Below are 25,000 nucleotides of genomic sequence, written 5' to 3'. Positions count from 1 at the left end.
TACACATAAAAAATGTAAAGTTCTCATGTAAAGTTGACTGAACTGTAACTCAAAAAATTGATTGTACTCGTCACCCCGCTAAGACAGGGGCAAGGGACAGGGCCAGGTAGAGGCAGAATGGGAGAGAGGGGGACAGGGAGGAAAGAAGGGAATAACAGAGGGCCATTATTGATAGACGAATTATTTATAGGAGAACTTAATGAATGTCAGTCTTTGACATACAGTTTTTAGCTTCTTAGCTATTCACTGCATGGCTTTACATAATACAGTAGCTAGTGGATTAAAATGTATGGATGACAGCGAAGACAGATGCACTGGTCTCTCTGATTCCAAATATAAGTAAAATGTTGCTATTATACTCTTTTTTTTTTCAAATGATCAAAAAACACTGTCGGTCCAGTAGGCTAATTATCCCCGGCCACGGCCCTGTCAGTTAGCCCGACGAGCCACACCCCCTCTTGAATGGAGACGGAGAGGGTCTTGCTTATCAAGCTACCTGCTAGTAGATTTTATACCACCAAGAATTGAAGTTCCTTGAAAATACGAGCACCCTGGAGCTCCGTAGGCGTGTGCGCGCCCACTCTTTGCCGTCAGTTTATACAACGCTGTAAACAGCCTCTGAACAGCGAATCATGCGATTAACCTAATCGCAACCTGCACCAGTTTTTGCACGAGTTTTTGCACGAGCCCCAGATAACTTTGGCGACAAAGTAGGCCTAACATGGAGAAACTGCTTTGTTTTTCACGCTATATGGTCATTTAAAGCGTGCGCTGGGGGATTTTAGACAGGATATTTCTTCGCACGCGCATCGTTGTGAAAAGCAGAGTAAAACGCACCGCTCATATCGTCCCGTTGACTGTCAGGATTTGGCAATTTCCAAATTTCCAGAATTTTGGCTTAAAATATGGGAATTTTCCAGAATTTTGGTAGCTCAAAGTTGACAGGTATGGTTTAACGTCAATGGGTGAGACTGACTTTGGTCCAATCATTTTAATGTTTTCAACCCACAAATATCATATTCTATTGTGTTATCCAGGTGAAGGAGCACGCCAGAACAGTAACATGTGCAGTGTTGTGATGGCGTTGAAAGCAGCTCCAGGCAAACAAGCAAACACAACAGACTTACTCAGAGTTATGCAATGCTCCTGTGACTAAACAGAGCTGACAGGTCTCAACATGACACCACACCTCTCTCACACACACACACACACACGTACACACACACACACACACACACGTACACGTACACGTACACGTACACACACACACACACACACACACACGTACACACACACACACACGTACACACACGTACACACAAACACACACACACACACACACACACACACACACACACACACACACACACACACACACACACACACACACACACACACACACACACACACACACACACACACACACACACACACACACTGCAACAATAAAAAAACATGATCAGCCTACATACCTGGCGTACAAACTTGTCTGCGGATAGATCTACGATGAGCACCTGGAAAACAGGACGAGACAGGGGGACATGTGAGAGGCTTGGTTTGGTTTATTTGGTATTGTGTGTCTTCATAGGCGTGACTTTGTGTCCTAGGTGGAATGCTGGCTTCAGATCACCCTTCAGATCACCAGGGTAAGACCAGGAGGACAAAGGCATTTCAGTTGATGCAGGGTGTCTACAGGTTTGACCAAGTCAAAATTAAGACATTTTAAGACTTTTCAATACCATTTTCCAAATAAAATTAAGACCAACTCGCAGCGTTTACAGGTTTTAGCAAGTCAAAATTAAGACATTTTAAGACTTTTCAATACCATTTTCCAAATGAAATTAGGACCAACTCGCAAGATCATACACAGGTTCAAATGAAGCACAAAAACCAATTGGTTATTTACATTGTAGCCGTTTGAAAACACAAAACTATACACAATGAAACTTTACACTAAATAAAATTCAATAATGCGTTCTAAATTACACTACATGGCTACAACTCCCGATTTCCGTCGCGAAGTTCATCACATGGCTGACATAATTATTCCTCCCTAAATTAAGCTCCACAAATTTTAGACATTTGGGTTGAAAATGTAAGACAAAATAAGACTTTTCAAGGCCTTATTTGGCGAAAATGAAATTTAAGACTTTTTAAGACTTTTAAAGGACCCACAGCCACCCTGGTTGATGCCACCGATCTGGGACCGCTAGACTGCACTGGCCATTTCAAACTGCTGGGTTTCGTCGCCCCACAATCATGGTGACTTTTTTCGTCACCAGCAAAAATGGCTAGCAGATGTTAATCTCACCAGCAAAACACACACTCACTAATGTGTCAACGTGCTTAGTAAGTTGGTCTTTCCCATCAGCTAAACTGAAATTTCACCAGCATTTGGCCGGTTGGCTGGTGTTGATTTAGAGTTCTGCAATCATCCCTTGCCCCAGTGTTTCCCAACCTTCTTTTGTCTTGAGTTACCCTATACGCCTTTTGTCATACCATGATGAGTACCCCCTCTTTCATGCTCTCTGCCTCTGTCCCAAAGTGACTATGCTTCTTACATTTTTCATTAACTTTTTCCATTTACCCTAGTCTACAGGGTCCTTAGTGGTACAGGACACATATTCCTGGTTGGGAACCACTACCTTATGTTTAAGAGCTTACAACAAAGTTAAGTGTAACATAATACATTCCTATGGGAGCGCATGGGAAACAGTTCCAATCTTCATGATGAGGGCGTGCCTGTACTCTGTATGACATCCCTCAACACTCTCTGCATACAGCACCGTCGCTACTGTCAGCTGTCACAGAGCTACTGTCACCCGCTGCAACCCCGATCACCTTGGCTGTCACCAAGCCAAATCTGTGAAACCTCAAGTGAGATACGGTCACAGCTTCATGTCACTACTAGTCCACCCCTCAAAGCCAAGGCAATCTGAAATCATTACCTAATGTTGCCACGTTTTTGCATTTGTCATCCAGCGCAAATTGAACAATAAACAAAAATCCATCAAGACAACTCCAGACATTACGGCACTGAAAAATGCTGACCTGCCAAAAAGTCATTAAGTTTCCATTCTAAATTAAATCCTTTTCCACAGCTGTATGTCTGTGTAAGCAGCTTACTATATGTGTTGACTGACCTTAATGTCAAAATAATTCATTGTTTATATTACTTTGACATTAGGCAGCTTCTAAAAATAAAAAAAGAAACACCAGCAGATGGCAGTGCAAGTGATGGGTGTGACGGGTGTCGATGAGAACACAATATAACCCAGACACACAGACACAGACACAGACACAGACACAGACACACGCACACACGGCTGATGTGACCGCCAGGGTAATGCTGCTCATAGCCTGACCTCAGACTGCACGAGTCAAGGCCACTCAGTGCTTGCGGTGGTGGTGGTGGTGGTGGTGGTGGTGGTGGTACTGGAGGAGGAAAGTCTGTGGAAAAACTCTGCTGAGTGTTTTGTAATGGAGGGCCCTCTGAGACCATGACAACAGCTAATCGGATTGCATTGATTTGGCAGTCGTCAACTTCGTCGACTCCTGGCCGAGTTTACCACACGGAGCAGGGAAGAGGAGGAAGAGGAGATGTGTGTGCGTGAGTGTGGGCCTGCCTGTCCGACATTGTTCTCTTGCTCACTGCATAGCTCATTACCTTCCCGTTCTTTGGGATCGATTCCGTATCTCTACTCAACTCTCCTACATCGGCTGAGAGTTTAATTGTTGTGTTGCCTACGCCGTGCACTAAAGTTAACGATAGAACATTTACAGATTCAGCCTATTTGTGTGTGTGTGTGTGTGTGTGTGTGTGTGTGTGTGTGTGTGTGTGTGTGTGTGTGTGTGTGTGTGTGTGTGTGTGTGTGTGTGTATGTGTATGTGTGTGTGTGTGTGTGTGTGTGTGTGTGTGTGTGTGTGTGTGTGTGTGTGTGTGTATCTGTATGTGTGTGCGTGTGTTTGTGGGAGTGGAGTGGGAGTGTTTTTTTAAACACTGTATGTGTATGGTACATGTGTATGTACTGTAGTTTGTAAACTGACCTCTTCGATGGGCAGTTCCAACAGTTCTGGTAACGAGGGAGAGAGCGCCCCCATCAGGAAGGGTGTGGGAGAGCAGCTGATGTCCAGCATGCTGGCAGGCAGCACGGGCACAAAGGTGTGCTGCCAGGTGAAGGGGTACAGCAGCGCCAACGCAGAGTGGGCAGACCGAGACAACGTGCTGCCAATGGAGACACAGGACAGGGACAGGGACATCAGTAAATGTATGTACTTATTTCAGGGACAATTGGGTAACATCAATCAATTAGCATTAATTAGTCACTGACTATTTCTCATCATTAATACATATACAGTGTTGCCAGTTAGTATTGGCACCCTTGAAGTTTAAGCACATTATGGGACATATCTCCAGACAATACATAATAAGGTCAACCCAACCATGATTTTTCTATAGATAGCTTGTGGTTGATACTAAATGTAAAAATGATCAACAGCATTAAATACTAAACTACGAGAGGGAAAAAATTGAAGAAGTTAAAGCTCCCGGAATCACTGGTATTGGCACCCTTTTCTAGATACCGTTGTGGAAACCTAATTTGACTAAAATAAGGTAGATAACAAATGGGAATCACCTTTGACCAATTGCTTTTGCCCATATGATATGAATTAGGCAAGGATTTTTTATATTTGTGCTTTTAAAAAGCACCTGTTACATCTTGTGCGTCCTTGACAAATGTGAAGACAGAGGAGCTGCCTGAGGACACCAGAAATACTATTATTTGCAAAAACAAGACCTCCAAATAATAAATGGTCATCTCAAAAGACCCTTTTCAACACTGTGTTGTGTTATTCAGAAATCTGCCAAACGGGGAGCTGTAAAGAACATCCTTTTAATGTGGGGGTAAGGTAAGGAATTATGATAGAAGTCTGTGGAAGTCGGTGCAAATAATGACAAAACACAGGGTCTAACATCTACAGACCCGAAGGTCAACTTTGAACTGTTTTGGGTAGTTTTTTTCAATAAGCACCCCAAGTTAAACACTACACAAAGTATTGGTTTTTGGTTGGAGGCCAAGGCAGACAGCATTGCTTCATAAAAGTCATAAAAGGGAACACCAGAAGTCTGTATAAGAGAATACAGGGAAAGCACAGTCGTTTTAAGAATAGCTCAAGGTCAGATGAAGCAATAGTACAGCTTTTCAGTGATGCACACACACAATATGTTTGCATATTCTGTAAGAAAGTCTTTTAGGAAAAGGACACCCTACAAAAAATCAAGCATGGTGTCAGATCCATAATATTATGTCATCCCATTGATGCATTAGGTATTGGAGGCTTTGACCATATCACAGGTATCATGACAGGCATCACAGGTATCATCATTTACAGGAAAATGTGTAACCATGTGCAAGAACACTTGTTTGAGGTAAAGATCATGTTCACTCCAGTGAGACAAAAACCCAAACCACGTCCAAATGCACACATCAAAATGCCACCAGAGAAGTGCAAGAAGCTTGGAGACGAATACCAAAACCTTTGGAGGCTGCTATTGCTGTCTAATGGTGTGAAACCAACCCGTTAAGGAGGGGTGCCAATATTCATGGACATGTCCTTTTTCATGTTTTTACTAGAAATTACTAAAATACTACTACTTTTTTACTATTACTACTTTTTTTACTAAAAATACTTTGCTATTCTAAATATCTTCGGACCTTCAATTAAAAGATCCTGTTGGTAAAAGTTGCTTATATTTCCATTTATTTCTGGATATATCGCACCTGTTGTAAATAAAATGAAGGGGTGCCAATACTAACTGGCGGCGCTGTATATGTTCATGTTTTTTAAGACAGCCAGATATCCCGAAATACATAAAAGAAACAAGAAGGGAGGTAAGGTCACAAGAAACAGAGGGAAAGTGAGGGGAGAGATCAAATGTATTTAGCACTTTCCTTTGAAATGATGAATAGGATTCCTTTGACATGAATAGGATTCCAGTGCACATTCCTGACTACAGTGCTCCCCCCCCCAAGTGTCATTTCTTTACATATCTGGTGATCCCCCTGCCTTTGTATTTTAATGAAAAGCAGCATGACCTTCATTAACGAACTGAATTATAGAATGGGTGTGGGAGAGTGAATATCCCCGGGCATCCGTCTGAATTATAGCCACACGCCATCTCACATCGACCAAAGTCACAACATTATGCACAAAGACCTTATTGTTCACCATAGCTGTCCATCCCCCTCAATAAGCCACAATACCTGTCTAAACCACAAGGGTTTCCCCCAGCACTTCACAGTCACTGACCTTGACAAGGTCCCCTTAAATCAGTGGTTCTCAACCTTTTTTTGAATAAAAACCCCCTGGACCTCATCATCAGCCTCCCAACGCCCCACTGACCTCAACATAAGCCTGCCAACGACCCCCGTAGTATTACAAAATAAAATAGACTAATGCGCAATGGCAACTAAGCACCGCCCCTCTCAGCTATATCCTTCTCAACTCCCCCTTGGTGGGCTGTAGTGGCCCTGTTGAGAACCACTACCTTAGATAACGATTTTGTATTGGCTATTTAAATTTCTGAAGTTGCTTTACAAAAATATATATAATTCATATCATATTTTGTATGGAATGATGATGACATTCACATGATTGTGATACCGACTAACCCTCCACCTACCGCTTGACTAAAATACTGGGAAACACTGATATCTGATATGAATTGTACGACCTTCATGAACTCTATACTCAAAACTGTTATACACAGACATCATGGCCAAAAATATGGAGAACCCAAACAAAGTAATCTTTGTAACTTTAATATGATAAAGGAATTTATTATGTTAGACAGACATTTCTAAGAAGCTGTTTGAGCAACTCTTTCGTACTGAACATTCATTGACTGAAATTTAATTCAAAACTTGACCTTTCAAGTAAATAGCCGAGGAAATGTTCCAGAAGACTGAACTTCAGCCGATGTCAAAATGTAACCAATGTTGACATTGTAAGAACTGTAACTGAGTGTGTATAGGTTAAGCACAATTATATTGGCACACACATCTGTTACAGTAATTCCTGTTATCCCTTTGGTTACCAATCCCTAAGGTATCAAAGTGTCCAATGCTGGTGTTGTACCTGAGCTTGTCAGCGATGAAGATGACTCTTCTCTCCAGCAGCAGCGATGCGAAGACCTGGAGCAGGTGAGCCACGCTGAGGCACTCCAGCAGGCTGTCAAAGTCCACATGCTCCAGCCGAGAGTCCACCGGTCGACACAGCGTCAGCACCTACAGCACACCACCACAGTTACTCACTACTATTCACTCACATTTCGTTGCAAAGGCTGCACTACAAATTATTTTTTTACAAACATGTTTAGGAGTAACACAGTGGTATGTATAAAACACAAAACTTCCTTATTAGAACACAATACAATTGTGAGCATAAAACAATGACCCGTTTCAAGTAGTGCTCAATTTTTGTATGACTATGAATAGGACTGTAATAAGAGTGTACAAACAATATACTATAGTACAAAGTACTATACAGAGCAGTCATGGGTAAGCGGTTAGAGCAACAGATTTGTAGCCCAAAGGTTGCTGGTTCGACTCCCGACCCGCCATGTTGGTGGGGGGGGGAGTATTTAACCAGTGCTCTCCCCATCCTTCTCCATGACTGAGGTACTCTGAGCACTGTACCGCCCCGCCACATTGCTCCCTTTTGGGTGCCATTGGGTGCTGCCCCCTTGCACCGGTGAGGCATAAATGCAATTTTGTTGTGTGCAGTGTTCACTTGTGTGCTTTGGAGTGCTGTGCCCCAAAGACAACGGGAGCGCGGTGCGGACCAGCAGTGAGATTGGGGCTAATGGGAGTTGGAGTTTTCCAGTTGGACTCTCACTTTCACTTCACTTTATACTGTACAGCCATGCACACCACATGAACTGGATTTTGTTTCCTTTCTTTACTCGTCTGGCTGGGTTAAGTTGTTTGTGAATGTCCTTTGACTTTGCACAGCTCCAAGCTCTCCAGCTCTCCAGAGAGAGAGAGAGAGAGAGAGAGAGAGAGAGAGAGAGAGAGAGAGAGAGAGAGACAGAGAGAGAGAGAGAGAGAGAGACAGAGAGAGAGAGAGAGAGACAGAGAGAGAGAGAGAGACAGAGAGAGAGAGAGAGAGAGAGAGAGATTATGCCATACCTCATTCCCTGAGCCAGGTAGGAAGCTCTTGACGGTGATGGTTCTGCCCGGGGCAGGGAAGGGGGCCTCCATCACGCTCCTCATGAAGGGGTAGACGAGCGCAGGGGAGATCTCCCTCCTCCTTTCCACCTCCACCAGGATCTATTGGGGTGGCAAAGGCATGGTAGGTCCAAGGGTTCAATACCGCACGGGCCTACTGGGCCCAGGCCAAGGGGCCCAAGAGTCAGACGACCGTAAAGCCCAAGACTCTATATTCTCATATTCCGATAAAAACACATTTTTAACAACTGTATTTTCACATTTTCTCGGGGTGCAACCACCCAAACCCCCAACCACATGCACTCACAGGTTGCATCGTCACGCCTGGCCTAAAACCCTGAATCATTTTGTTAACTAGCAACACCCACTGAGGTGGGGGGTTTTCTTGTCAGGCCAAGGGGCCCATAGAGTCATAATCCATCCCTGGTTAAGTCGCTCTAGGTCAGCAGTAAATGGCAGAATATTTACACTTCACTGTAAAAAAAACAACGTGACAACAATGTGTCTAAAACTCCTCCTTTATATGGATTTCAACTAGCACATTGTTAATATGCCATCTCAAAATGCTATGATTCATTATGTTAGGATATAATGTTGTCTTGCAGGTTTGCATTTGGGTATGGATTGTAATAAGCAGCTACAGTACTAGAACTGCAGATGAAAAAAAAATCCTGCAATCAAAACTTCACTTGCAGAAGTTCTAAAAGAAGACATTGTTTCAGTGATCTGGTGCACATTACAACAAAGGCAAAGGGAGCGCAGTAAATCAGGAGAGGCCTAATGAACTGCTGACAAATTGGAGCAAAACGCTCAAGAGCGCCTGCTTCCTATTTCCTCAGGATTCATCTGCAGTCTGACACGGTGACAAGACAGCCTCTAGCCGGCACAACAGCGCTAATTTATGGTTATTGCCAATTCACACAGACACGGGGCATTAGGGGAATAAGCTCTTTCAGATCCCAGTTTCCGCCGTTTGGCAAGCCATCAGTCTTGCACACCAAGCCAAGTGAAGTGAGTCTCTTACCTTGGCAAAGAGGTTGAAGCAGCCGAGCCTGCTGACTATGCAGTGCACCTCTGGCAGCCTCTTCCCCTTGCCTACGGGCTGAGGAGGACACAAACAACACATCAGACCAGACCAGAAGTCATTAGGGCTGCATTTATTCAGCTGGCAATGGAGACGAACAACGGCAGAGAGTCAGGCAGGCAGGCAGGCAGCACGCACATGATCAACAGATATACAGGCTTAGACTTGAGCCAAGGGAAGAGAGAATCAGACACACTGTGTGCTCGACTCCTTAAGATAAATTCCACTATGGGTGAGAGTACGTAAACAGACCCTTATGCTGAAATTGAAAATGTCACTTCAGTGTGTGTATTTGTAATTAGGCCAAGCCATTCTAAATGTGTAATGCCAGCATCATTTAATTTCTTTAGCGGGAAATGAAGTGCTGGAACCAATTATGTGGTGAAGAGAAGAAAGCTGAATGTGCGCTCGTCAACTGATAAACAACACACAATTGAGGTCATTCTTTATTTCAAAGCATTTCCCTACATGAGTCATGTGTAGCACTCTGCATTCGGGAAAGAAAACAATTGGATTTCTATAAACATTCAAATAATACAGGAAAACTTGGTTAACATCAGATGACCTGTTTCAGCACTCAGTTGGTTGTCAGTTTACATCTGAAAAAATATTCTGCGACCAATTGAAGTTTGATGATCAGATCACAATGTTGTTCCGTAATAAGCTGAGTTTGATTAAAACACAAAATTAAAATTTCAAATGATACGTTATTTTGCTGCATGAGATGATATCTAATTACTATCATTACTACCCTAAAGATGACACACTCTTTTATCATGAAGAAATTGAATAATTACAACTGTTAAGGCTATTTTAGAACAGTAAATGGGAGATCAACACATTCTTCAGAGTTTAAACTAAGGACAGCTCTTTCTCTGGTGTACAAAATCGAATTCCCTGGCGCTTTCTCTGGTGCACAAAATCAAAATTTGTTTTCAAGTGCCAGGGGAACAAAAGATAGTCTAAACTATTAAGTAACTGGCTGCTTGGCCTTGAGTATAGCTGCTATATGGTTAAATTGTTTGCAGAGTGAAATGGTCCATCAGCTTAGTGACAATGAGTTCTACCCATTTATTAATGGTATGAGGGAGAATGGTCAATGTTATGCCACTGAGCTGTGAAAAGCTTAGAGAGAGAGAGAGAGAGAGAGAGAGAGAGAGAGAGAGAGAGAGAGAGAGAGAGAGAGAGAGAGAGAGAGAGAGAGAGAGAGAGAGGATGTGTCTGCCAGACACTACACACCTGTGGGCAGGTATGTTAGTGCCAGGAAGTCTTAATGTGATTTCCACACCAGGTGCCTACTCTTTTGATACAGACGCACCCTAATATGGTGTTGGTTTGGCCTTCAGGGTGCTCAAGTCTAAACTCATGTTGATGTTGAAATCACCAAACTCAGATTACCTATTCACTGACACAGATCCCACAGGCGGCAAAATAAACACCCTCAGAAAATTCACAATGTTATGACTGGCGGTTTACATTAGCCACTTTTCACTGAGTGCAATATCATGGTGACTAACATGGTGGCACAATGCAAACTTTAAGTGGATACGAAATTTGATATGAGGGTTGAGTGTTAAATGTTTCACACTTATTCATATAAATGTAAACTGGTTTGCTCTGTCTGCTCTCTCTAAGAGTCTAAATGTCGTGCCAAGGATGCGTCATGGCCAAGACGACGTCAACACACCCTGCACATGATTCACAGGGGGGGATTTCTTAGTATCAAAGACATTACAGACATGGCCTGGGATCTCATGTATTACTCATTCTTGTCAGGAAAACACTCGTTAGGCTTACAGAGACACACATGCACACAAACACATACACACACCCACACGCACACATGCGCACACACACGCGCACACACACACACACACACACACACACACACAGATGGCAAACATATGCATGCAAGAGCAAACACGTGTATGAACTTGCACATTGACACACAGACACTCACCAGGATCTTGCGACAGTACCCAAACCAGCGACTCCCATCTTCGCCCGTGAGCACAAACGAGAACGTTTCACTGCGGGAAAAAAAGGAAATTATGATCTTTCAAAACATGAACCACAGTTCTGCTGTGCACACAATAGCTAAGGGAACTCCGGACATTTGAAATGGATGAGCTCACATGAAACAATGTCACCAAACAACCTCAAACAGTTACATAACAAAGACGCCGATGATATGTAGCACAGGCTGTCGTATGGCATATTTCCGGCATGTGGTGAAAGATCACTGTCTAGGAAGAAGCCTCGGGCCTCTTTCTGTTGTCATCCATAAGGCTATGTGAGGCTACAGCCCAAAAGCGCTCCATTCAGAAATGCAGAATTCACGCTGACCTCCACTAGAAGACTTCAGATTTCTGGGCAATGGCATTCAACAAAGAAATGAAAGTGTGTCTCACAGAGTCGATGTAATGGCTTCAATTGAATTTCCATGCATTGCCCAAAATTACTTTTACTTTCTACGCCCTTTTTTTTTATTTTATAAAAATGATTGTATTGTTGTCTGTTTGAGAATATTAATAATATTATATTACTGTAGATATTAGAGACAGATATTACATAACATATACTGTATATGATATATATGGGCAGTCATGGATAAACAGTTAGGGCAACAAACAAGTAGGGCAACCAAACTGGTTTGACTACCAACCCGCCAGTTTGGTGGGGGGAGTAATTAAACAGTGCTGTTTCCCATCCTCCTCCATGACTGAGGCACCCTGAGCATGGTACCATCCCGCCGCACTGCTCCCTTTCGTGCGAAATTGGGGGCTGCCCCCTTGCACGGGTGAGGCATAAATGCAATTTTGTTGTGTGCAATGTTCACGTGTGCTCTGGAGAGCTGTGTCACAATGACAATGGGAGTTGGAGTTTCCCAGTTGGGCTTTCCTAGTTGCGTCTTTGTTCCTGACACAGGTTTGGAAGACCTCACATCGTCATGGCAGCATGCCATGGAATGTTGACTTACAGAACTTGTTAAGAAGAATGTTCAAACTAGAATGTTCAGTGCGTTACAAAAATCTGCTCAGTCTAACTTGAGACTTCAGAGAGGGCAGTTGATTCAACATGAGGCTCTGCGTTTTATCCCGCTACTGCATACCTGTACCTGAAATGGACAGCGATGACGATGTGGTGACATCAAAGATCAAGGTGGACACCAGAAAGCAAGAAAATTGGAGAAAGACTGGGAAGAAGCTGAGAAAAGAGATCAAGTGCCTGAGGAAATGGATGGCAGACAGGAGGGGGAAGGCGCCGAAGAAGGCCATCATTGGAGCCCAGGAAGAGGTGACGAAGGCTGCAGCACCAGCTAAGGTGAAGGAGAAGGCTGGAGTGACAGTGGAGAGCCGTCACAATTGTCTGATAAATATTCACCAGGCCATGGCTCACCCTAGGCAGGATGGACAAGATATTATTAATCCTGTGGTTGTGGCTGTGAGTTTGGCTAATGCTAATTCTCAGAAGAAGGAACCATGGTCACTCCCTTGCCCAACACTGAAGGGAGAGGAGAAGAGGCAAAAAGTGCTGAGCTGGTCTGACCACACTGAGGCAGCAACGATGATGTCTGACACTGTATGCAGTGTCACCCCACCTGACTCTGCTCGTTCCCGCTCATTATGTAAGTATCATGTCATAGCAACTTCCCTTTCATGAAACAACTCTATACATTTCCAATCATTCTGTTTGGTTAATTCTTACAGTTGAGTTAAGAGTCTGGTGTTATGACATTACCTAGCTGATATTTTCTATTAAATCCAAAGCGACTTACAGATATTACAGGGTATTGTTCACAGCCCCTGGAGCAATGTGGGGTTAGGTGCCTTGCTCAAGGGCACTTCAGCCATGGATGGAGGTGTAGGGAGGGGTAAGGGTGGGATGTTGTTGTGGTGTGATGCAGATGACATTGGCAACTGGCTGATTCATATCACTTTTCTTGACAGGCCATAGTCATTTGTCCCCGGAGGCACCAGAGGAGGAGAGGAGGCTGCAGCTACTGGTCTGGTTGGAGAGAAGAGGCCTAACCATCATGCAAGCAGCTGACACACTGGCTGCAGACAGCTCTTCTTTGGACAAGACAAGATCTCAGCTGGCCAAACGGGACGGCAGAAGCCCTCGGGTGGTCACTGATGGAAACCAAGAGCACAAAAGGCTGGACCACACGAACGAATCGAGAGTCCACCAGGGTGAGAAGTTGAGGCCTCTAACCCCACAACAGAAGCATATCGTGGAGGAGCAGAGTAGGCTGCAGCTGCAGAGCTGGTTGGAGGGAAAAGGCCTCACCACCATGACAGCAGCAGACACACAGGCTGCAGACAGCTGTTCTGCCGATGGCCGCCATGACACACACTTGAACAGATCGCGCCACAGTGAGCGGAGACTCAGGCAGTGGACTTCCAGTTGCTTTAGCACTCATGCTAGCCGTAGCACAAGTATTGTATTGGATGGATTACGTTATTTTGTATTGTACATGACATATTATCATAGCACATTAATCGCCATGATAGTCATCGTCATGATGACAATCTTCATCTTATTAGTTTCCGTATATTAATTTCAATAAGTAATTTTATGTTGTTATATTAATTGATATCACAAACATTATTAAGAAAGGTCTTTCTATTTTATAATTTTGTATTTTGTTGAATTATTAATGCAAATATTATTCATATTATTTTTAAAAAAAATATTTGCTTAACCAAGGATTTTGTCATTCAGTGAACAGAAAGTTAATCGATATTGCAAATCAAAGTGCAGCATTGAGGGATATCTTAGAGTCCTTTATTGAAATACTGGAGGGCGTTGATAGGGACTCTCATGCTGTGATACTTTAACACATGTTGATAACCTGCTTATGGACGCCCGCATGCACGCATGCACACACATATGTGGGCACATGCAGACACGGACGCATCTGCATGTGCACACACACGCACGCTCGCACGCTCGCTCGCACGCACGCACGCACGCACGCACACACACACACACACACACCCCTCACCTTCTGCCGTCAGCGGAGGGCTTCCAGTCTTGCGAGTCTGGGAAGCAGAAGAGGGGGATGACCTTCAGCCGGTCCTCTGCTTCCCGAGACAGACGCGACGACTTCTCAAACTGCAGATAACACAGTGATTACACAGTCATTTAAGGGTCAAATGCGCCACATTCTGAATAATTGTAAATAGTGCATCTTTTTCTGTGAAAATGTTGAAATTCTATCCATGTGGTACAAAGCAAATGCATAAAATCCTACAGAAAAGCAATAGAACGGAACAGTAAATGTGCAGCATACTGACAAAACAAACAAAAGAGGGTACATTAAACCAAAAGTACCAATTTAGCATGTGTCGTTCCTGTGTTGAGAATCCTGTCATACTTTTTCTTGTAACACAGGCAACTGATTAACTTGTCCTGAGCGCTCATTTCCATGAGTAGAGTCAAGAGTTTGTAACAAACAAATCTGTAACAGGAGGGCTTTTACTTTCTGGGCGCAGGGTTGACACCTCTGCAGGTTATCCACTACTTCAAGGACTCAATGTTGTTAGTTTGTCACATAAATAGACTGCATTGAATAGGTATAGGTTTTCTTTTGTTCCTGTGTCTGTGAACCTATGGAACTCAGGTCATCAACAACTACCTACATTGTAATGCCATGTATGTACAGTATGATGGCACTTTACAGCAGTGGTTTTCAAACTTTTTCCATCATTCCCCCCCTTCAGAGGGTCTGAATGCTTCCGAGCCCCCACCCCCCCCTCGCAACAGCAGTAGGCCTACTCGCACAAACTGATTTTGCGATCGCTGCACATAATCAAAGGAAAGGTGACTGGTGGAGATTAAACAAAGAGGGACTGCAGTCGAATGTAGATGTGTGTTAATTTCCTATGCTATTCAAATTCATGACAATTAATAATATAATGTTGGTGAGGGCTTTAAACGTATTGACTTATTGGCGGGACAGGAAGTCATTTCCTAGGGAGGAAAAAGTCCAAAATCAGATGTCACACGCCCCCCTTGAGATGCCTCCGCGCCCCTGCAGGGGGGCTTACGCCCCACTTTGAGAAACACTGCTACAGTATGTCTGTATGTGGGTTTTTTTTGCCGTCATGTGTATCAGTGGTGTGTGTTATGCGGCAGCTATGTATATCCAAGACAAATTTCCTTCGGGACCAATAAAAAGAATCTTGAATCCTGAAAGTATGGCATGCGGTGAAACAAATCGCAAGATGTGGTGAGATAGGAGAAGACGTATGGTCTCACCTTGGTGGGGAACTGTTGTGTGACGACTGGGCTGTAGGTGTTTCCGGTAGGAGCCTTTCGGAGCGACACCACTACAAAGAGCTGGAAGAGCTGCTGCTGCTGCAGCTGGATGAGGTCTTTCTCCAGCGTGCGGTAGCCAGGCCTCCTCCTCAACGTAGACTGCTTATACACCAGCCTGTGCAGACCGTCTGACATCACACACAAGGACAATTCACAATGTGATACAGCCGAATTGACACAACAATAACCAAGGAAATATCATGTGAACATTGACTGTGTGCGCATGTGCATGTGTGTGTTGAGTGTGAAACAACAAAAATGTCAAAATGACAATGAAGTGTGCGTGTGACGTGTGTGTGTGTGTGTGTGTGTGTGTGTGTGTGTGTGTGTGTGTGTGTGTGTGTGTGTGTGTGTGTGTGTGTGTGTGTGTGTGTGTGTGTGTGTGTGTGTGTGTGTGTGTGTTACCAGAATGGCAATGACCAAGTTGTAATGTATTACCAAAGGCCCCGTATACCATCATAGTAGGCTATTACAGCATTCCACGGGTTGAACGGCTTCTTGTTTACAGGAAGTGTGTAGGCAACATTACACCAGAGAGCAGCAGCTGACCTAAAATAACATCAGGAAACCTACACAGAGCAAACCTGTGGCTTTCTGTCTTTACCACTGAACTCTACACTACAGTTCCCCAGTTTACAAGCAACTAGGACCCCGTTTCTCGAAGGCATCGTTGCTAACCAGTTAGCAACTTACTAGGATGGCAATGGGAAAGTGCATTGAAACCAAGTAAGTTCAGTTGCTAACTTACTGTAGTTAGCAATGATGCTGTTGAGAAACGTATCCCGGATCTCACTCGCTCCACAGATTTGACTGCTGAAGCGAAGTCTCAGCAAGTAATGAGGCGAGCCAGAGCAGCAAACGCCGTTAGGAGTAATGATTAACACAGCACATGAGGCCTCCGTGAGGCACGGGGACGAAAGGGAGAGGGAGAGGGAGAGGGAGAAGTGACTGACCTTTGCTGCCATCATCCGGGTCACTCTCCGTGCCACTCGCCTCGTCTAGTCAAGCATATAGGGAGACACAGGCAGAGGGAAAAAGAGGACTGATCGTTATACAATAAAAGAACACAGATAGGGAGCGAGACAGATAATCAATTGTTATGTATTAAGCTCATCTGAGAGATGTGCAACTGTTGATGTGGATTCCTGCAAGGAGCATTTATTGTGGTCTATGCTCACAATCATACAATTCTGCACTTTATAATAAGGAAACAACAGCAACACATTAGGCCTCTCCTGTAGTTTTGCTACTTTCACTACAGAACGCTTTTGTACACCTCAATTCAAATGGATGCATTGAATGTAAGTAACCAAGGTTATGGTTCAAAGCAGCATACAAATATCCCACACACCATCAATTGCACATGCATTTCACTGCTCACAACATTGCTCAGGGCTCACCTGAAAAAAGTTCTGAGTGATCAAAACATTGAGAGCAATCAAATTAAACGGACGGTGTGCAGGAGGATATTTGTCTAGTTTCACTGCAATGAGTAAGTGCACAGTAAACGGTTTGACCAGTTGAGTCACCATACCTCTGGCTGTTCCTTGACTCTTCACCCTCTTCCAGCCCCTTTTGGTCTGAAACACCTCATGGATCTTCACCACATACTATAACACAAAGAGAAAACAAAATGAGGTTAAGATCCCATATCAATATGACCTGCCACACAAAAAGACTGTTTGGAAATGGCATTATGAGCTGCCTACGTATGCTGAGTGGTAGGAATATGATCCATTTTCATACACACTCTATTACACCTCTATTGCACTCTCTTTTCAATACTCTGCTCATTTCTTTCACAGTTGTTATTGGCATCGGCTATGCACATTCTTCTGCACAGCAATTTGGTCTAATGAGATGCCTATAACGGGTAATTGTAGACCACAAAGACTAACTCACATATCTTAAGGAGGATTTTCCCTTTCAGTAACTAGGCTAAAATGCACAATGCACACAAGTTGACAAGGTGCATGGAAACCCAGTCACTGTCAGCTGTTTCAAAGCCTAATAGCGTCCCTACTACAGTCAGTTTTGGACTTCAACACAGAAAAACAAGAGGCCAAACCAGCTGTTTGCCTCTGGAATGGCTGCAGCATGTGTTTAGGGCAGGCGAGCAGCAGCGGAAATGAGACAGCAGCGCAACTCCAAATGTCACAACCACACACTCACAAACACAAACACACGCCATCATATGGCTGAGGCACTGGCACGCACACACATGGCACTGGCACGAGCATTTGTGTACCCATACACGCACAAATACACGCACACATACACACACGCCTGGCAAAGCCATATCCTCCTACAAAATGCCTTCTCTCACCACATCCTAGATTCTAGGCCTTAGACAGAAAAACAGTCAGACACGCAGACAGACAAGATGACCTGCTCCCCTACACCCCCGCTTCCCTACAGGAAACCCACTGCAGTGCTGCCCCCTAACTGATAACACTCACTCAACTTCTCACTCATGCCCTCCCTGCTAGCAGCATGACACATCCAGCTATGTAGGGATTCCCTAACACCACGACAGCCCTGTTCTACTAAGAGAGATGTTGTCAACAATTCAGCAGACATTTTCAAGTTAGTTGAGTGAGTGACCCATGACAATATTTAAGACTGAGATTACTTAATGAGTACGTTAGCAGGTTATTGATCTTAGTCATCTCGACAATGGAGGAGAACGTTCTTCCAAACACAAGTGAGCAGACTCAGAAATACAAAACTACTGTATCTTTTAATACTAAATACTAATACAGTACTGAAATGACACACTACTGTTCTTGATTGTGGCTGAAAATCTGGAATCGTTCTACAGACACAACGAAAAAAGACCATGATTAATCATAGCGGAAAAACACAAAGAGCTAAAACCAGCGTTGTGTAGAATGACTAACCAGTAAGTCAACGGCTTAGACAATCTGCCCGTTCATTGAGGGTTTGTTCAAATGTAAATCCCTTAACCATGGTTGAAGATATGCATGAATTACAAAGTATATGCACTTTCCAAAATAACTATGTATTGGTATGAGACACTTTTCCTACTCAATTCTCATAGACCTACTGTCTACATCCATAACACCTGACAGCAATCATCACAACCCATTAGACATCCAAGAAAGAGCATCCTAAAGAGTTCAGGTTTCACAGACTACAGCAGTTCAAAGACAAGTGGCCCGATCATCCACAAATTCAGAAGTGTTGAGAGAAATGTCTACAAACATGGTTGATTGACAAAATCTTCCAGAAATTCACTGGTCTTCCTCCTCTCACCTCACGTGGCTTAGTCCTCTCCAATCGAAAGTGGTCTTCCCCAACCTCCCTGCTCTGGAAGAGCATTTGGCCTACACACACTCCAGAGCCCACATCACCATGGCTACAGAGGTGACCGCCAGGGGTCTTAAGTGCTCCTGTGCCCCACTGAGACGGGTACACAGTCTGCCCAACCAGACTCATGTCTCCACTGCACTGACAGAGAGGGATCAGACAGCTGGATGGGTAGTAGTGTACTGTCCAGAAGAACACTGATCCAAAAAGCAGACACACTGAACAGTAGTCTTGTCTGTATAAGGGTGTTAATCCAATCGATCAAGCCCAGGCAGTATCAGAGCACATATCCAACAGTGGTACTGTCTTTAAGGATGGACATGCAGTAAGTCACCCCGAGGTACACATACAGTACATAGCACACTACTACTGGCTGTAAGACACATATCCAAACAGCCTCTAGTCACACAGACAGTTCATCACTAACAGCAGTGTGTGTGAAGGCTGGCATGCCTGCCCAATATGACACTTCACTTTAGTGGTGTAGTGTGGAGTGGAGATAAGACTGTGGTCAGCCACCAGTCTAAAAACACTCATGCCACAGCCACACTCCCTCACTCCCTTGCACTCATTCATCCCCAGCACCCTCTTCATTGCTCAACCTCTCCCTCCCTCCCTCCCACTTCTTCTCTTCTTCTATCCTTATTTTGCTCCCTGACACCCTTCCTCTTTCCATGCCTCATCCCATCAACTTGTCTCTTTGCTTCCATTTTGGTTCCACTGACGTGGGGGAGAACCTTTCTGACACATGGACTTCTTTTGAACAGTGTGACACATCCAAGAATGCAACAATGATTAATGTATTGCATTAAAGGAACAGCCCGCCCTGTTTCCCAACGTAACTATTTTTTATTATTTTTCAGACAGGACAGTGACAGTGGAAGATTACAGGAAACGAGATGGGAGAGAGGGATGGGGAAGGATCAGGAAATGACCGGGTCACCCGCGTAGCAGTGCCAAGTGCCAAGCCGTTAGAGCCACAGCTGGGCCAACTATAAAAGCCCTGATGAAGGCCAATGTTTGGCCGAAACATGTTGGCAAATTTTAATGTTCAAGTATGAACTAGCTACATTTAATTAAAAGCTTTTTAATGAAGACGAAGAGTGCCTTGGATTTCATCATACATCTCTAAGTTACGTCTAACCAAAGAGCACCTTCGCACTACAAAACAGAACGCCGAAGCCCTCTGACCTACGCCTTTGTTTTATGTTCTTCTCTGCTCTGAGATCAGTTCACATACCGCTCTGATTTGTGTCAGTTTCCACAATCAGTCTGGAGCACTGCACTATTTTGTTTGCATTTAGCAAGCTCAGCATAGCATTGAGCACCAAACAGGGCTGAAGTTAGAAGTGACCAAACACTTCCATGCTTTCCATACTTGAACTATGGTTGTGTGGCACATTCCAATTGTAACCACACAAAATTAAAAGTGCAATTTTTTTAACGAGATAAAAAAATGCCAGTAAGGTATCAATATGCAATGTCAACGTGCTCCTGTGGTGTTACTATGCCATCATGAGACGTGTTTAAAGTAAAAGTAAATTCAAGATGTAAATACAACACTAGCACATGATATCACATAGCTGTTACACCACTCAGTCTACTGTACCTAATGAGGTAGATAGTAGGGGTGTAACGATATCGAACCGAACCGACGTACCGTACCGAAAAGACCTGTACCGAATCGAACAGTGCTGTACCGAGTACCGAAAGGTTGGGCTACTCTGTTCATGTTTTTACATTATGCTGCTACTACATGCAGAGGCTCGTGCAGAACCCTGAGAGAGAATGCAAGAAAAAACAGGTATAGAGGCTTGGTCTTTGTGAAACCTTGAGGAGAAAGTACTATTTCTTACACTGATGAAATCTCCGACCCAAAGTAGCAGGTTGAATGTATTTCCTTTTTTTTCCGTTTGTATTTTGACAATATTTTGGTGAAATTAACAACGTGCTGAGGAAGAAAATGGTTTTCTACTTTGTTCCCATATACTGTACCGTAAATGTACCGAACCGTGACCCCAAAAACAGAGACATTTAACCGAACCGTGATTTTGGTGTACCGTTACACCCCTAGTAGATAGACTGTGTTGTTACTGAAAAACACTAGAAACCTAACAAGAACCAACAACAAATCTGATCCAACCACTAAAAGACAAGAACAAAAGTCTACTGGTTACTCAGATAAGTTACCTGTGTTGGAAGGAACCTGTGTTTCTTTCTATTTTAAGTTTTATTTTATTTTACTTTTGACATCTCTACCTTTCATATAGTGACCATTTTTTAACTGCATAGAAAATCGCTGTTGTTTCTTTTGGATCATGTAACTAGTCAACCATGGAAGAACTTGTGGAAGAAAATGTGGAAGAACTTGATCACTTAAAGTCTCCCTTGGTACTCAATGGCATACTGAACCAGCTAAAAGGTAACAAAATAATCCAGCATGCCAGACTGAATGCAGGCACGCAGAGAGCAGAGAGGTACCCATTAGCTCATGGCAGATCAGAGAAGAAGATAATTCAGTATAGAGAAAGACTGGACTGTTCCTTTAATGTGAAATGAGTGTTACCAAAAGTGCGTGCAAAACGCTTCCAGTACCCATTCAGACCATCCACAGTGCCTTCCTAACTGTGAGAAGTACACAGTCACTGTTTACCATCTGCAGCCTTCCCCAAAAAGACCAAAGTCAGCACCTCACCCCCACACAGGCTCACCACCACACTTCCAGATGGGGTGTACTATATGACCCCATATGAACCCTTCCTCACTTCGTCTTTGGGGGTAGCGCACACTCAAAGGGCTCAGAACGAAGTACTGTCATCACCACGCACCAAACCCTGCAATCACATTGAGGGTTTACATATGACTTCAAAGCAGCCGGCACTACTTTGATGGCATCGCCGAGTAAGTCCTTTAAACGCAATAATGACGGGTTCGCTGAATGACGACCACCAAAAGAGAGCTTCCAGTTCCCTTAACTATGACAGTACTACACTACTATGATATTGCACAGAGCTCTGTGCAATATCATAGTAGTGTAGTACTGTCATAGTTAAGTATTGCCATAAGATATTACACCATTCTACTGTACTGCACCACGGATTAAGAGGGTGGTACATTCACATCCACATCCACAAGTGCAAAATGTCCAGCCTTTCTGTAATTCACACCTAATATATAACACATGATCGCCACAACAATTACATGCATTACTGAGACACACCTGTGCTCTTTTCTTGTAAAGCGTCAAAGAGTATAGAAAAAAAAATCAATTTTCTTCTTTATCAACAGATTTGTGACAGTGACAGTAGTGTGTGTACTTGACTTCCTTCTAGAGCAGGGATGTGCAACTCAAATGCGTAGCCTCTTAGTGCAGATGGGGCCTATTCACTATTTGCTGGAAACACTCAACTACATTATAACAAAATTGCTATGCCATTACTGAGAGCCTTAAGTAACAGATTAAGACATGGCCATTACAATTTTAGTGACAGTAAGATTATAAAGTAGTCTCTGCACTATTTAAGTATTAAGCGCATGCACAATTTCACAGCATTTTTAAAATAAATACTGAATTTGGCCCACAACGTCATCCCAAATTTTGAGTTTGACACCCTTGTCCTTGGTGTCTGTCTTTGACAAGATCCAAAGTCATGTACCTGAGGCAGTCTGCATGCCCGAGTGCCGACGCTGCGTTTGGGGGTGGTAGCGGTGGCGGTGGCGGTGGGAGTGAGGGTGTGGGTTGGTTTGGAGGGCCCCTTCTCTGGCCTCTCAGGAAAGGCTCTCAGCGTCAGAGGTTTTGGAGGCAGCTGAGGAGCCAGAAACACATGTGCATAAATTAACTCACTGACTCATTAATTAACTCATGGACAATAACTGTGCACAGATGCTGTAGAACACATCTACTGTACATACAATCACCCACACTGTACGTACTACACACACACACTGCGAAACACATCCACACCCATGAAAAACACTCGCAATGTAAAACACAGACACACAACAGAAATTGTCACACCCACCCAAGAAGTACAGAAGTGAGACATATGAAACCAAGAACACACGCACACGCACGCGCACACGCACACGCACACACACACACACACACACACGCACACACTCACACGCACACGCAAGCGCACACCGCAGGCTGTAGGGCAGAGAGCCAGAGCCCTCTCACCACACAAAGGAAAGAGGAACGAGTGGTCAACCCTTACTGCCTCCTATTGACATTGCATAAGTGATACAGTCTGCCTCTCTCTGATCTCCAATAACAGGAACTAGACATTCACTGTCACGACTTTCATCAGTTTTGGACAACCTGCTCAGTATGGTGGCATGTCATGTCATGCATCTAGTATCTATCTATGTATATCTTTTACATCTTTTGCTGACTTTTATTTGCTGCAACGTCTTTTAACTCGTGTTGCTGACTTGTTTCTTTGTACTGTTTTACCACTTGTTTCTACAGCTGTGTAATGTGCCACTATTTTAAATTATGCACTGTAAAGTGTCCTTGGGTATCTTGAAAGAGGCGATACAATAAAATGTATTAATATTATCATTACTAGGGGAATGGATTGAGAATGAAAGCAGCTATGGTGGTATGAGCAGTAATGTGTCTGTCGTGGAATGTAATCGTACTGCATTCACAGGATTGGGAATAAATGCAACTGTCTTAGATTCCAAAATCAATCCATCAGCCTCAACAGCTGACTTCATAGTTCTACAAACAGTTGCAAGAACTCGGCCACATAACCTCATCCGTTTCAGGATATCGGGTCAACATGGTGGCATGCCATGAGTTTGTCATGGAATGTAATCGTCATCTGACAGATCACTGCATCCATAGAATTTAGAGAGAATGAAGGCAACTACTACGTACGTATATTAGATTCTAAAATCAACACAAACAGCTGACTTCATACATAGTACTACAAGCTCTTACAGGAGGTTTTACCACAAAATCACAGTGACGCCTTCATCAGTTTTGGTTTATCTGCTCAACATGGGGGGCATGTGATGGGACTGTCACGGAATATAATTGTTATAATTATAATTATATAATTGTCTGAATCCACAGAATTTAGAATGGCTGCAACTGTATTAGATTCCACAAACCCAACAACAGCAGCTGACTTCATAGTTCTAGAAACAGTTGAGATGGAGATTACTGTACGTTTCCTTCAAAATTGTGAAAAATAAATGAATCTTTGAAGGGACAGTCGTGGCCAAACGGTGAAGGAGATGGGTTTAGATCAGAGAGCTCGCAGGCTAAATCCCCATCCTTCAACTCCCTACCACACTACATGGCTGAGCTGTCCTTGAGCAAGGTACCTAACCCCATACTGCTCCAGGGACTGTAGCCAATACCCTGTAAATAACTTTATGCCATGTTGGATAAAAGCTTCAGCTAAGTGTAATGTAATGTAATGAAAGCACCATTTTGTACAGCTATTCAGTAGGACGGCATTGATGTCTTGCTGCCACTGACCGCTAGCTTCAAAGGCAATATTTATAGAGACAGCTGTGTTTTCTTGGGGCGTTCATAGACAGGGATTCATAGAAAGTTCTGGCTCATGCTTCTGGCTGTACTCACTTATCTCCGGAGCAACATGCTTCTATCAAGCAGGATTCTATCCTGAGCCAGCTCACTGCACTGACTACTCTCCACACTGCTCTGGGTGGCTTTCAAAAAGATTCCTTGACACACCATTGTCTCTAGACAATAGCTGCAAGCGAACATATTTACAAACGTATCATAGTGTGTGGAAGATCTGTATGTAAAGCTGCTGCCAATTGGGTCAAATATATAATTCTTGTGTTTATACACACACGCACACACACACACACGCACGCACACACACACGCACACACGCACGCACACACACACACACACACACACGCACACACACACGCGCCCACACACACACACCTACAATCTACACACTAACACAGAAACACATCTACACAAAGTAGTGTAGTGTGCAGTGTCTTCCATAGGCCTTCCCCAGTGACGTACGTACCTTGG

The 25,000-nt window shown here is 43.7% G+C and overlaps 2 protein-coding genes across 3 annotated transcripts in view; one reads left to right on the top strand and one right to left on the bottom strand.

Annotated features, from left to right (window-relative positions):
* Positions 1-25,000, bottom strand: part of dennd2c (DENN/MADD domain containing 2C) — a 45,805-nt gene that overhangs the window by 3,782 nt on the left and 17,023 nt on the right. For both annotated transcript variants that reach the window (XM_063208690.1, XM_063208689.1), the window contains exons 4-15: positions 24,996-25,000; positions 22,626-22,775; positions 17,174-17,249; positions 16,593-16,637; positions 15,580-15,767; positions 14,324-14,433; positions 11,276-11,345; positions 9,256-9,333; positions 8,193-8,333; positions 7,141-7,289; positions 4,048-4,225; positions 1,473-1,514 (exon numbers count right to left, since the gene is read on the bottom strand). The exon at positions 24,996-25,000 is cut by the window's right edge and continues 114 nt beyond it. In XM_063208690.1, coding sequence (XP_063064760.1) covers positions 1,473-1,514; positions 4,048-4,225; positions 7,141-7,289; positions 8,193-8,333; positions 9,256-9,333; positions 11,276-11,345; positions 14,324-14,433; positions 15,580-15,767; positions 16,593-16,637; positions 17,174-17,249; positions 22,626-22,775; positions 24,996-25,000 — 1,232 coding nt within the window. The remainder of the gene's footprint in view (positions 1-1,472; positions 1,515-4,047; positions 4,226-7,140; positions 7,290-8,192; positions 8,334-9,255; positions 9,334-11,275; positions 11,346-14,323; positions 14,434-15,579; positions 15,768-16,592; positions 16,638-17,173; positions 17,250-22,625; positions 22,776-24,995) is intronic.
* Positions 12,194-14,310, top strand: LOC134456988 (uncharacterized). Its single transcript, XM_063208691.1, has 2 exons — positions 12,194-12,943; positions 13,266-14,310. Exons 1-2 carry the CDS (start codon positions 12,394-12,396, stop codon positions 13,874-13,876), a joined length of 1,161 nt encoding a protein of 386 aa, XP_063064761.1. The 5' UTR covers positions 12,194-12,393; the 3' UTR covers positions 13,877-14,310.

This window comes from Engraulis encrasicolus, chromosome 10, assembly GCF_034702125.1.
Source record: "Engraulis encrasicolus isolate BLACKSEA-1 chromosome 10, IST_EnEncr_1.0, whole genome shotgun sequence".
NCBI lineage: Eukaryota > Metazoa > Chordata > Actinopteri > Clupeiformes > Engraulidae > Engraulis > Engraulis encrasicolus.
The sequence above is the reverse complement of the archived record's forward strand: the minus strand, read 5'-3'. Positions and strand labels throughout refer to the sequence as shown.

What these genes read in the sequence shown, in the direction of transcription:
- LOC134456988 (XM_063208691.1), top strand. Translation starts at nt 12,394, where the DNA reads ATGAGGCTCTGCGTTTTATCCCGCTACTGCATACCTGTACCTGAAATG. An exon ending in TGCTCGTTCCCGCTCATTAT is followed by an intron (nt 12,944 to 13,265) that starts GTAAGTATCATG and finishes TTTTCTTGACAG; the next exon opens with GCCATAGTCATTTGTCCCCG.